This window comes from Neolamprologus brichardi, chromosome 5 (genome assembly GCF_056152115.1).
Source record: "Neolamprologus brichardi isolate AB-2024 chromosome 5, ASM5615211v1, whole genome shotgun sequence".
NCBI lineage: Eukaryota > Metazoa > Chordata > Actinopteri > Cichliformes > Cichlidae > Neolamprologus > Neolamprologus brichardi.
Genome location: NC_142108.1, coordinates 17661988 through 17675038, shown reverse-complemented (window position 1 = coordinate 17675038; position 13051 = coordinate 17661988). Strand labels below are relative to the sequence as shown.

General features: G+C 37.3%; 1 protein-coding gene across 15 annotated transcripts in view; it reads right to left on the bottom strand.

Annotated features, from left to right (window-relative positions):
- atp2b2 (ATPase plasma membrane Ca2+ transporting 2) overlaps positions 1 to 13051 on the bottom strand; it is a 124712-nt gene that overhangs the window by 29864 nt on the left and 81797 nt on the right. For 9 of the 15 annotated variants that reach the window (XM_087840805.1, XM_006783270.3, XM_006783272.3 and 6 more), the window contains 7 exons: positions 11432 to 11689; positions 10869 to 10994; positions 8897 to 9022; positions 8458 to 8490; positions 6466 to 6558; positions 4170 to 4211; positions 436 to 600 (listed from right to left, as the gene is read on the bottom strand). In XM_087840805.1, the coding sequence (XP_087696931.1) occupies positions 436 to 600; positions 4170 to 4211; positions 6466 to 6558; positions 8458 to 8490; positions 8897 to 9022; positions 10869 to 10994; positions 11432 to 11689 (843 nt within the window). The remainder of the gene's footprint in view (positions 1 to 435; positions 601 to 4169; positions 4212 to 6465; positions 6559 to 8457; positions 8491 to 8896; positions 9023 to 10868; positions 10995 to 11431; positions 11690 to 13051) is intronic. The other 6 variants (XM_035904510.2, XM_006783276.2, XM_035904508.2 and 3 more) reach the window with 4 other exon arrangements.

Genomic DNA, 13051 nt, shown 5'->3' with positions numbered 1-13051 from the left:
ACACTGGTCCTGTTTTCTCGATGTGTTACCTTCATTTGAAAGGACTCACATGCTGCAAATGTGCTTCACATCAGCTCCTCAGTGGCCTAAACCCTACCCTAAATTATATTAGAAACAACATTTTATGATATTGTGTGTAACATTGCAAAACTGGGTGACCTGCATGACAAAATCTCTGTTTCTACTAGTGCAATGATTCAGCAGTTTCTCAAGGGCAGAGGGGAAAAACAAAACAAAACACTGAACACACTCTTCCAGAGCTCTGTAATTCAGATACCTTAAGTTTCTTCTAAACTCCTTTGATTGCTTCAAACAAATAAAAAGCAGTCTTATCTGTGCAACTTTGATGGACAGGATGATGGTTTAGTGCCTCTTTTTTCCCAGATCTATCTGCGTGACTGAGTGATAAACTTGTCTGTGTGCAATTTGTTGTACCTGCTTTGCCAATCTGGACAGCCAGTTTGGTCAGCTTCCCTTGCAGCACAGACTTCTCTTTCTTCGGAGCTGACACTTTCTTCCTCTCTTTCTCGTCAGCCTCTCCGCCTTCAGCACTCTTTAGAGGCTGCATCTCCATGGCAGCTGCTCCATCCTGCTTCTTCACTGTAAACACAACAACAAAAAAACAACAAAAAACAGACAGCACCAGTGTTAGATAAGGAGATTAGACCAATAAAATGAGGAGGGAGAGGGACTTCACTTAACACCCAGGTGTGCTACTCGCACCAGTACCATTCGGCACTGGCAAACAGTTTAGACTTAAAACCAAGAAAAAATAACTACATCGAATGACATTTTGCTTGGCTCTGACCATCTTACTGTATGATGTGTAAGAAAACTAAAACATGTTGCACTTTTATAGTATATACCATAGTATAAGAGACACACTTATTCTTCCCATCGTTCCTCAAAAAAACATATTTACCATAAATTATTCATACATTAACTATCTTAAAATCTAGAGTATTTAGAAGTCTGCTGATCATTTCAGGATCATTTATACCATGTGAAAATTACACTTCCTGTACTGTATATAAAAATACAAAATAATAGTGAGGAAGAGCACAATTTAAAGTCAAGAAAAAAGTAAAAGATAAACTACATAAACATGAGAAGTAAATATCTTCTTTTTAGCGTAAAACTCACTGAAGGTTTAATTCAAAGTGTAGTGTGATAAATAAAAAGTCTTTGCCTTCACACCATGCAAACAAAATGACTTAAATCTAAAATCATAATTTTTGATCGCTTCATTAAATGATAGAAAAACTTATTTTCAGATATTACAGTCATTGTTTCTCAGGATGAATTGTAATTGCTGATATTTGGGTTGTTGTTTCAGGTAATGTGAACAATTCAAAATCAGTTTAAAAGGCTTTTATCTACAAAATGGGCATAAAACTGCTCAAGTCTTTAATTGTGTTTTCTTTTTTTTTCCCCCACTGAGAATAATTTGTAGACAAGCTCCTAGTGATATGATGAAATTGACTGCCAGAAATATATCTTGGGCCTAATCAGTTGAGTAACGTTCAAACTCATGATAGTTGGCAGTAGTGTTGAAACCCAGTGAAAAAGCAAAATAATCACTTGACGTATCTAAAATTTTGAAAAGTGTGTTTTTAATAATCATGTAAGACGGTATAATCAGTAGGACTATACATTTAACTGAAATAATGCATATGGAGTAGACTGGAACACAAAGATAACACAGTGAAAGTAAAATGAATTCAACTCAAAAGGGCTGTTAAAGACTGTTGTTTAAGACATATTTTGGCCCATGTAAAATATATATATGCAATTTCTACTCCCACTTAAAGTGTATTTGATATTTTAGGTACGTTATGAAATTTTATGATTTGATAAATGCAAAGTCCTGTGTGTGTGTGTGTGTGTGTGTGTGTGTGTGGTGGTGGTGGGGGGGGGGGGGGGGGGGGGGGGGGACCCTCTTAGGCAGTAAAACCAGTCCACAATTACCTTACCCCATCTCTTGTGCTCTCCCCTTGAAAAGACACATGAAGTGAACCTCTCTGTTAATGTAAGCCATTACCAAGAATCATTTCAACCCAGTTTCCCAATCACAATGAGGCATTTGTTTGATGGTCATGAAAAACCTTTTAATGTTGAGCATTTGTCATACTCTCCAGTTGCGCATTTTGTTTTTTTCACCCCCTCGACACAAGACAGAGTATATCGCCTGTATCCAGGTGGATTCAGGAGAAGAGCATTACTTAAAATTAAAACACACTCTTGACTAAAGTTCATCTTCTGAAAGAGACTGTTTGTTCTTTAAATAGCGTTCTAGCAATAATTATCATCGTAATCATACCACACCCCACAGTTTTACTATAGGAAAGTATTTGTGCCTATTCTTTGAAGATATGGATTTTCTTCAGCTTGTGTCTGTTAATCTATATAACCATGCTTTTATTATATTTGCCATGACATCAAGGCCTGCAGATACCCATATTGTCAAGAAGCATAAAATAGAATATAATATACACATCGCCTTCACTAATAAATGCTTACATTACATTAAGGGGTGTAGAGTAAGGTCATGTTAACAATCCATTACAGTTTGGCTTACATCCACCAAAGTCTTCAGGGTCAACTTAATAATTTATTGGTCAAAAATTGATTAAAAACATTATAACTTAGAAACTATGACTCTTACAAGTGTGGTGTGTATATCAACATGTAGAAAGCACCATATCAAGATTTAATATATCATGTCACATTTCACCTCTGACCTTTACTTCAAGGTCAATAGATTGATCCGAAGGTCAAAGTGACAATAATCCTATGAAGAGCTAATAAAAACCATCTTTCTTACTGCCATTGTTTTCATTGACAACATATAAGGAATGATATATGAGGATTCTAAAATTACAATACTTCAGGACCCCCGACCTCATCTTCAAGGTCAAAAAAGGTCAATCTTTCATAAAATGTCTTTGATCTTTAAAAATATGCTTAAAATTTTACTGCCTTAAATTATACTGTTATACATTAAGATTAAGAATTGCCCAAAGTACATTATTTTTACTGCACTACAAACTTCTTGAAGTAAGTTTAAAAAGAACAAAGAAAGCAAATGGAATATATGTAAAATAAAAGACTGCTTTCTTAAACATGAATACTGCCTCGTGTGAGCTGGCTTGGCATTGGTTTGTACTCTCTGAATGCTTCTTGTTTACTGATGAAACAGTCTTCTTTAAGTTATTTTCTACATAATTCCTATATTTATGGAAAGATTAACAAAGTTTAACAATGTAATAATTAATCATTTCTATTGTATGTTGTCACACCTTTATTGACATCATCAAATAAGCATGTGACAAGCAGCTACTACATCATTACTAAATCAATCAGCAGAGCTAAGGTTAACATACCTCTAATGAAACCTTTGTATGAAAAATCTGAGAGCAGTAGCAGCTTGTTTTTTGTTTAATATTTTCGAGAAATTAATTGCCTAGTGGTTTGTGACTGTCAGCCACATTACACTATTTGAAGAAATCCCTATGGTGTTTGTGTTATGTGCTTTCTTTCTAAGTCTAACCTGATATAATATAAATCAGCATTACCCACACCCCTACAGAGACCAAACAATAAATATAAATGAAAGAGGATCCCTTTAATCTGACACCAATTTAAATCAAATTCTGTAAGGCAAACTTTATTATAGAGAGGACACTTGTCGGGGTCCCTGGATAAAAGGCGACTTGGCTAAGGCTGACAGGGGATAGTTGAGGGACAGGTTGCTATTTTCTCAGAAAGACCAAGATGAGCCAACAAAACAACAAGAAGAACAGAACAACAGACCAGGGACGACACAGCAGTGACAGACAGTGGGAAAGAGCGGGATGTCTAACATAATTTGACTGTGGGTAAAACCTGGGTCAAATAAAAGGTCTAATTCCTTCCAACACAGTGTCTGGGATTGGCTTCAGCCTGCAATAGACTTCAGTCACAAAAATGAGCAGAATCCAGTCTGAATTAGCACTGCACAACGCTTAGAGAGACCATTATTAAGATCAATGTGGGCTGATAAAAATAAAGTAACCTGGATTTGACCCAGAGCTTACGCTACACACCATAAAAGGGAAGAGATGAGAAGAGGAAAAGGAAGGAGGAGGAGGGTGAGGAGGAGGAGAGAGTGAAAGATATGGTTTGGTTACCTTTAATCTGGTTGCTCTCCATATTGCCATCTTGCATTTTACCTATGATGGAGACATACAAGACAACAACAACAAAAATAACCAAGGCAGACAGGTCAACAAATTATCACCACAGAGACAGCACAAACAATGAGAACCAAAATTCACAAACAGGGAGACAGGAAAATGACTTTTATTACATCTCTGTGACAGTCACATAGAAAGGCTTGTGATAAGCAAGTGATGCAACTAGTAGCTACAACAGCTGACAAGGAGTTAGAAAGACTAAAATGTACTAAACGGGTTATTCTAACAGATCACTGACATACTGCTGTGCAGACTACTACAAAATGGGAGAAACCATAGTTTTGATACACTTTATTTCATTGCATAATAAATTAATTAGGTAATTAAAATCAATTAACGGGCCTTTCTAAAATTAAAAAAAAAAAAAGAAATTATTCAAAGTATATTAAGTGTGATGTAAAATTCACATTTAAAATTGCACTTTTTAAAAAATCTCTTCATTTTCTTTGTATTGTTTTGAATGACATACTCACACTGTGAGCACAGGCAATTCCACGCAACATTAGCAACAACATGAATCAAATTGTCGGGTTATCAAATGAGATATAAGACAAACAGCAGATAAGGCATTACACCAAACACTGACAGTGAGAGAGGGTACACCAAAAGCACACGTACAGTACACAGAAACAAGAGACAGCATGCATAAGAGGAAAGTTCAGGCATGCAAGATCACACGATCACACACTTAAAGGGAAGCAGACTGGAAATGTGAACAATACAGAGGGAGAAAGAGAGAGCCTGAAGGGAAAGCCTCCCACATGGTGAAGTTACATAAGAACAACTGGAAGAAAACTGAAATAAGTTTGGAGACAATGAATTTATTATGCTGTTGGATTCTTCTCAAAAGGAGTTAACTTAATTTAAATGTGCAGTTTAATCGCACAGTGCTGTTTTAAGTTATACAGTCAACTTGGGGGTAGTCTAATTGAGCTGTGAAAGACTTTGTTAGAAGTAAGAATATATATTATTTTGCAGCCGGTGAAAGATAAGACTAAGCATCTAGTAAAGCGCCTTGCACTTTCAAGCAAAATAGATACACAGTGTGCCAAAAAAAGAAGAAGCATTTTATTTTGTACTGCAGCTTTGATCCAATTATTTTTGGAGTCGGTGAAAGGCAGGCCAGAAAGTTGACCAAATCTGTCTTTCAGGGATTTGTACATAAATGTCACAAATTGTTCAGGTAGAGCTGTAAGACCATCAGTCCAGAGCTGGTTCATTTCACCTTCACTTCCACTTTAGCCAGTTTCCCCGGAGTCACAATAAAGCTGAAGACAAATCGCTTTGTTCCAGCCCAGGATAGCACAAGGTCACCATTACAGCACAAATCTTACCACTCCTGCCTTGGGTACAAACACACTGGGGCTGCTCTCCAAGGGGAAACAGATAAGAGAGAACCCAGTGCCACTGCATTGTGTCCAGCTAACACAGAAATAGAGGATTTGCACTAAGCGACCTCAGGGGACATCAGACTAAAGGGGGTTGGATCTACTGTAAGATTTTTCCATAAGTCATCAACCTGTGTTTTTTTTTTTTCAAATCTCAACAATTACATCAAATTTGAACTATGAAGGAAAATAAGAGTACAATTTAAAGAAAGGGTTTCAAATGTGGAAACTATCCAAATGCACCATTTTATTGCCAAGAGGTCAGTTAGACTATAAAATAGGAAAAAGACTAGTGTGTCTATGTCTGAAAATAAAAAAGTGCCTTGTAAATCCTGGCCTAATCGTTCAAAAACTCATATGTAGCAACAACACTGCAGGGGTTATATGTTATATGCCTTTTTCTTACCAGATTCTGAGCAAGAAACAGAATGAAGTCACTTTTAACGTTATTCTTGTTATCCCTGACAATATAAAAAGGCTCAAAAGATCTTCCTTGCTTTTCAACATTATAGAGACCCATGGACCTGGGGACTTTTATTTATTTTAGTCTTGATTTAAAGATTCATGCAGAGGAAAAACATTAGAAATGTGTCCATGATGGCTATATTCGTTAAAACTCTTACAAGACAAACAACAGCATATAGAGAAGAACAAGAAACACAATTTCTACAGATAATAATGGCATGCACTGATAGCATGGATACGAAAAAGGTACAAAACAACAGAGAGAAAAGCAAAAGATGAGCACCCACGGTAGGAGGAGGCAGTTTGAGAATGAAGAAGGTAGGAGGGGTCAAAAGTCACAAGAGAGAGATCAGAGATCAGAGGTTTTATCGACCTACCATTAATTAGGCTGGCACTGCCAGGGGCATTAATGCCTGCAGCCCCATCCGTGGCTATAGTTGCGATGGGGTGGATAGGGGGATGGGAGCAGTCTAGCCAGTAACAATAAGGGCCAAACATGAATGAACAAAAACACACACACACGCACGCCCACACACAAACACACCCACACACGTGCACACCCAAGACAGTGAACAGAAATAACATGGTTATAGCACATTTAAGAGATTCATCATATGTAGACTGTGTGAAGACCGTGTGATTAGTGTGGGGAAAAAAATGCATTTGCAAATGTTTTTATTATTATTATGTATTTAGCTAATGTTAGATTTGATAGAAGATGTTTATCAAATGTTAATAATAAGACAAGTATAACAGTGGACGGACATGAAACATGAAATCTGAACATAACATTGGGGGGAACAATAAAATAAAACATGATACCACAGCTACAGTAGAAGTAAGTCAGTTGTCAGACAAATTTAGACACCTGTTTGTTTCTGTGCAATGCATTTTACCCATCAAATTTCATGTATTGTCAATTGTGCCCCCAACCTTTAGCGATATTAACTTTTATCAAAACCATGTTATTCGTGTAATATCGTTTAGCAAAACAAAAATCCTAATTTGAGCCAAAAATTTTAAACAAATGAGCTAAAATTAAAACTAAAGTCAAACTCCCCAGTCCACACTAAACAAAAAATAAGAGGGATCCACCTCATTAGCCAGTGAAACACACATGTGCCAGCCAGTTAAGTGAAGAGACTAATGATCTTTAACAGGAAACATAGTAATGTATCAGTTTTTTTTATTTTCCGTAGTTGTTATAGTTGCTATTTTTAAATGATAAACATGGGAAATTTTTATTATGTTTTAGTGTCCTTTTGGTTTCAGCAAAATTAAAACAAAGCGTGGTGCATAAATGTTTGTCAGTTTCATTATAACTTAATTTTTCAGTCATCTCATTTAAAAACAGGACTTCTGTGATTCTGGTCTCAGATTTTCACAGCAGATCCATCTCACCCAACATCTGGCAGATATGATTCTTTAAAAAGTCTTAATCCTAACTTTGTCAGAGCTGTACTATTTAGACCAAATGTGAATCAATTATTAAATGCGAAAGGATATTCAAATGTGTGGCAACATTTTGGTATGATTTTGATCATGAAATTGTCAAATTATCATTGTTGATCAGTAATTATTATTCATTTTGAATCATCATAGAAGAATTTTTCCCCTGGTTTAGCCAATCAAATTAGATATATAAAAACCAAAAAAGTAAATGAATATATATCATAGCAGCGATGCACCTAAAACCGTATTGTTGTTGAAGAACTGTAGTTATTATAAACATCACACTAAAAAGACACACAGCATTAGATTTAAGCTGGAGGGATGATCTAACAAATCTTTACCCTTTTATAATATCACTACATGTTTCCATGCAAACTATTTTTAATTAAATGAAAATACGGAAGTGGTAGCAAAGACACTACTAAAAGGATAAACTGTGCACATATGCATATTAAGATGTAAAAGAGTACATCTTATACAAGCTTGTACTAACTAGTTTACACCCTACTGCTGGTACATGTGTTGTGCACCCACAAGGCTATTGCTCTCATATCATTGTTCTGTAATACAGCAATGAGATGAGTCTGAAAGCCCGTTCTTATTCATGGCATTCAACACGTCTATGAAGCAGGGCTTGTGCTGGATGCTAGCTAGTTAGTCTGATGAGTGCAGAGCCTGTTATATGAGGAGAGGATTATGCATTGTGAAATGTATTATCTATCAACACTTAAAAAGATGCAGTGTTGTGATTATGATGCTTCTCTTTTTAAGTGAGGAGTTTAACAGAAGCAAGGTTGCTTTGTTAGAGAAAAGGGTAGTCTAGCAACAGTGGTTTACTGGTAAGCATTAGGGGGTTAAAGATCAAAAGGTTCAAGTACTGTACCACTCCCAGGGGTCAGAGAAAGGTGATACTCTACCTGTATTCTGGTGTCCGTCTTCCACTGCCCCTCCTTCGAGGCAAATTTGGAACGATAAGAGAGTAAGGACAATGATGCACCTGAACCCACAGAACCTGCATACTGCAGCTGATTACTGAGCCACCAATACTGATATCATACAGTATCTATACACATTCACTTAGTGTTGAATACTGTACTACAAACGCCTACAAAAGGTGGACATTTGTCCACTTGTGAGTTCATTCTTTAGAACCCCTCTGTTTACAAAGACAGTTAAAACACTGACATTGTGCAATGAGGTATACAGACTTTGAGAACATAAGGTAATGAAATGAGAAAAGCTTGTTTTCAGGGGTATGTTGCTGGGCAACACTGACACAAAAACAAATTACTCAGTACTCCTGAGTATGGAGCAGGTTATATATAAGAAGATTATATAAGGATCAAATTATCTTACCTTTCTTCTCCTTTTTCTCCTCTTCCTCCACGCCAGCCCCCAGCAGTGTAAAGATGATTCCAGTCTGAGAGTTGACACCGACAGCCGTCACTACCATGCGCCCCGAGCCCTCCATCACATGGGTCCCTAAAGAAAGTGCAGCAGTTTCTATATTACAGATATGCATACTTTCAGTAACTTAAAAAAAGATAAACACTTTTGTTACTTTTTAGAGCTTTTCTAGCAAAGGTTGACTGTTAATTTCTATAACAGCTCATTCCTATTACAAAGACTTATGCGACTAACTTGCTCAATCAATAACATTAAAGCGTTTTACAAACAGGTTAGTTGATCTTGTTATGTCCCAATCTTGATAAAATCATATCTATCAATGAATATGCAGAACCTGTAGACTAGGAAAAAGGTTATAGCAGCAGACACTGTCTGGCTTCCATTTATATACAGAGTAATACTGGCTAATCTTGTTACAGTGGGCTTAGCTGTATCCATGTGAAGAGTGCATAGAGAGCAAAAGAGGAATACGTTGATTGATACTGCAATCTTGAGACCCACTGGGAACTGTCCAGATTGGTATTTGGTATTTTTTTTTTATTCTTTCAGAGTTAGACTGTTAACAGTGACCAGTGCACTCAGTCGGGTAAAATGGGAGTCTTGACGCACTGGATAGCAAGTAAGGTGAAGGCATGCTTTAAAGGTTACATTTGGTTATGGTGAGGGTAACATTATGTCCTGCTTCTATTTAACATTCTAATCTTATGTTCATAACTAGCCAGTATGGAGTGTGACATGTTGCATAGCGGGTGTGTCATGCTTCCTGACTGAAGATTGATCCTTCTCATTATATCCAGTGGGCTCAAATCTAGTTAAGTGTAAGAGGAAAGCATCATGTGTGGTAAAGTTTGTCAGGACCACAAGGCTGCAGCTTGTCTCTTCTTTTGGCCTGATACATTTTTTATTTATTTATTTTGTGTTGGGTCAGCTGGAGGGATTCAGGAGGAGGAAAACACTGATGTGATTGATGATTAGCGTTACAGCAGGATGGTAAATTGGTTGTTGTGATTAAAGGAGGCTGTGTCACACAGCACTCTCCTGTTGCATTACCTGTACTGTTACTTTAGAATGGCTTATATATCAGTGTAACTGATGTCAGGCCTTTGATTCATGTAATAAGACATGATGGGCATGCCGCTGTTAAGGAGCTGTCCACATGTTTTCTGAATCTCCATGCTGTGCAGCCACCTATGGTCTTCTGTCACTTCTGCTCATTTATGCATGACAGTGACATCACACATATTAACAAGCAACAAGAATCAAACCAGAACACAAAGCTGGCTTTCATCGATCACAAGTACAGTGAGAAGCCAGGAAAAAGTGCATATTGAATCCAAATTTACATCAGTGGCTTCACTGACCTAAAAATGGGTGACTGCTATATGTGTCAAAGGGATTAAAAATCTCAAACATCTTAAAGACAGAGTCCTTCAAAAATCACGAGTAATAATTTAAACTCTCTTTCATTTTATATAAAATGTGCTAAAGTGGCAAGTTTGACACACTAATAATGTACCAGACTTGTATTTGCACACAGAACATCATTAACCTCGGGGAAAATAAGTTGGTGTAGGTGAATACGAGGGTAATTAAAGAAGGCAGCAAAAAGTCACACAGCTAATTATCTGCAGCAAAACATACTAATATGATCCGATTATCCCACATTTCTCTTATCAGGAATATTCTTAAATTCTAATAATCCTGCAGTCCAAGAACCCCGCTTCTGTTTCTGCTGCAGCAAAAAGCAAAATAGGTAAAGACAAACATTTGATTAAAAACAATGTTTTTCAAGCTGTCACTGGCAGAAAAAAACCCCAGACTTGTCTATTTGTTGTTTTGTTTTTCCAAACAACATGCAGGAAAAAATGGCTGTTACAAACACTATATAACATTCATAAACTACACTAAACTGAATCCATACCAGACAGCAGCATTGGGTCCTTATCTGCAGACTTCTTGACGTGGTCAGACTCTCCGGTCAGTGATGACTCATCAATCTTCAGGTCATTACCCTGGATCAACACTCCATCAGCAGGAAGCAGATCACCTGCAACAATGAAAGAGGCTTTGTTGCTTTCTAAGTACTAAAAAAAAAAAAACAGGCTCACTCAGGATAACCACATTTATTCTGCACCATTGTGAGGCATTACTGACAGTTGTCACTCACATTATGGAACTTGAAGATGTGCATGTGTTGCTCAGCATGCATGGGGTCAGTCTGCAGCTAATTAATTGCGTGAATGTAGCTTAACTATGTTTAATTGCTTAAGGTGGACTTCACAACTTTAATCCCCTTTTGGAAATGAGGCTGTAGTCTATTTTCAGCTTATGAACCTAGAAAATTACTTTACACAGAGCCAACTGTGGTAGCCAGTAAGCACGTCCAACGAAGCCAAACTAATCAAAATATTCTAGGAAGTTTGATTAGTTTTGGTCCATAATCATAATTAATTATTGTAATCTTGACAGTTTTGTTGCACCTACCATATTTGATCTGTGCGATATCCCCGACCACTATGTCAGCCACAGGCAGCTGGATGACCTGGCTACCACGGACCACCTGGAATTTCTGCTCCTGCTCAATGCGGCTCTGCAGCCCACGAAACTGCTTCTCCTTTGACCAATCATTGAAGGCCGTCACCAGCACCACACACACTACAGACAACAGAATAGCGGCACCCTCAATCCAGCCAGCATCTGCCTCACCCTCATCTTCTACTCCACCTGCTGCTGCGCCACAGGCTGCAATTTCAGAACAGTGACAGAAAAGAGAAGCATAGTCAAATAAAGTATATTAGATACATTAGATATTTACACACACACGTGTGTGTGTGTGTGTGTGTGTGTGTGTGTGTGTGTGTGTGTGTTTGTATATATATGTGTGTGTGTGTGTGTATATATAGATAGATAGATAGATAGATAGATAGATAGATAGATAGATAGATAGATAGATAGATAGATAGATAGATATGCATGCACATGTAAGCACACTGCGTTTTTGTACATGGATAAATGCTGACGTACTCTGTTCACACAAATCAAATCAACAATTTCATACACAGGTATTTACATTTACTATTAATGAACACTTCAGAAAAATATACAAAGAGATGTAATCAAAGCTCAAACTGGAAACAGAGAAGCTGCACATAAACACAGCTGTGACTGTGTGTGTAATGTCTTTGCAATTGCAGTGCATATAAATTATGCTGAGCCTCAATGTCAGCAAGTTCTGGGAACTCAACTCAACTTTCCTTCACACTAAAATGGAGTAAGGGTATACAGTCCTTAGTAATTAACTTATTAACAGCCTTTATGAAATTTGAGTATTTGATCTGTGAAAATACTGCAATCTAAAAATTTATTTTCCCACATTATTCAGTGTTGGAGCTTCCTAAAAAAAAACGCATAACACTCTTTGATGCCTGTCTGCCCACACTGCAGTCCTGAAAACTATAGCCAATTATTCCTCATATGACTGATGACAGCATTTCACAGGCTCAGCCCCAACAGCAACATTCAAATGTAGGCTCTAAATCTGTCTTCCCTCTTAGGGGGAAGCTTGTACTCTCATTCAAAACGCTCTCTTGATTTCAGGTTGATGCTAGAGTGTGGGCAGTGACAAGGTCAGATGACGTACATATTTTAGATTTATTTAATAATCTATTCCTTATGAACTGGCTTATGGAAATTATTTGTATGTGCAATATGAGCAATGACTGTGAAATTACATGAACTCTCTTTGAAAAAACCTTAAGTGTATTTACTTCTTCTTTCTCTTGATATATTTGTTCTACTTCAAACACCGCTCTGCATTCTACTGGCTGTGTACTGACAGATTGGGGTATATATGAGAATGAAACAAGGCCTATTCCCAGCCCTCCTTGTGCAGCTTCATGTAATTCTCTCGGAGCTATTGAGCTGCACACTCCTGGCTAGCGGACTTCAAAAGCCCACAGCGGAGCGATTTGCTTTGCACTGTAAAACACTTGCAGCTCACAAGGGAATGAGCAGAAACCCCATGTTACAGACATTACATATGCAGGATGTGCTTTAACCAAAAACCAGACTCTAAGAAGCAATTTGGACCAACTAGTATGCAAC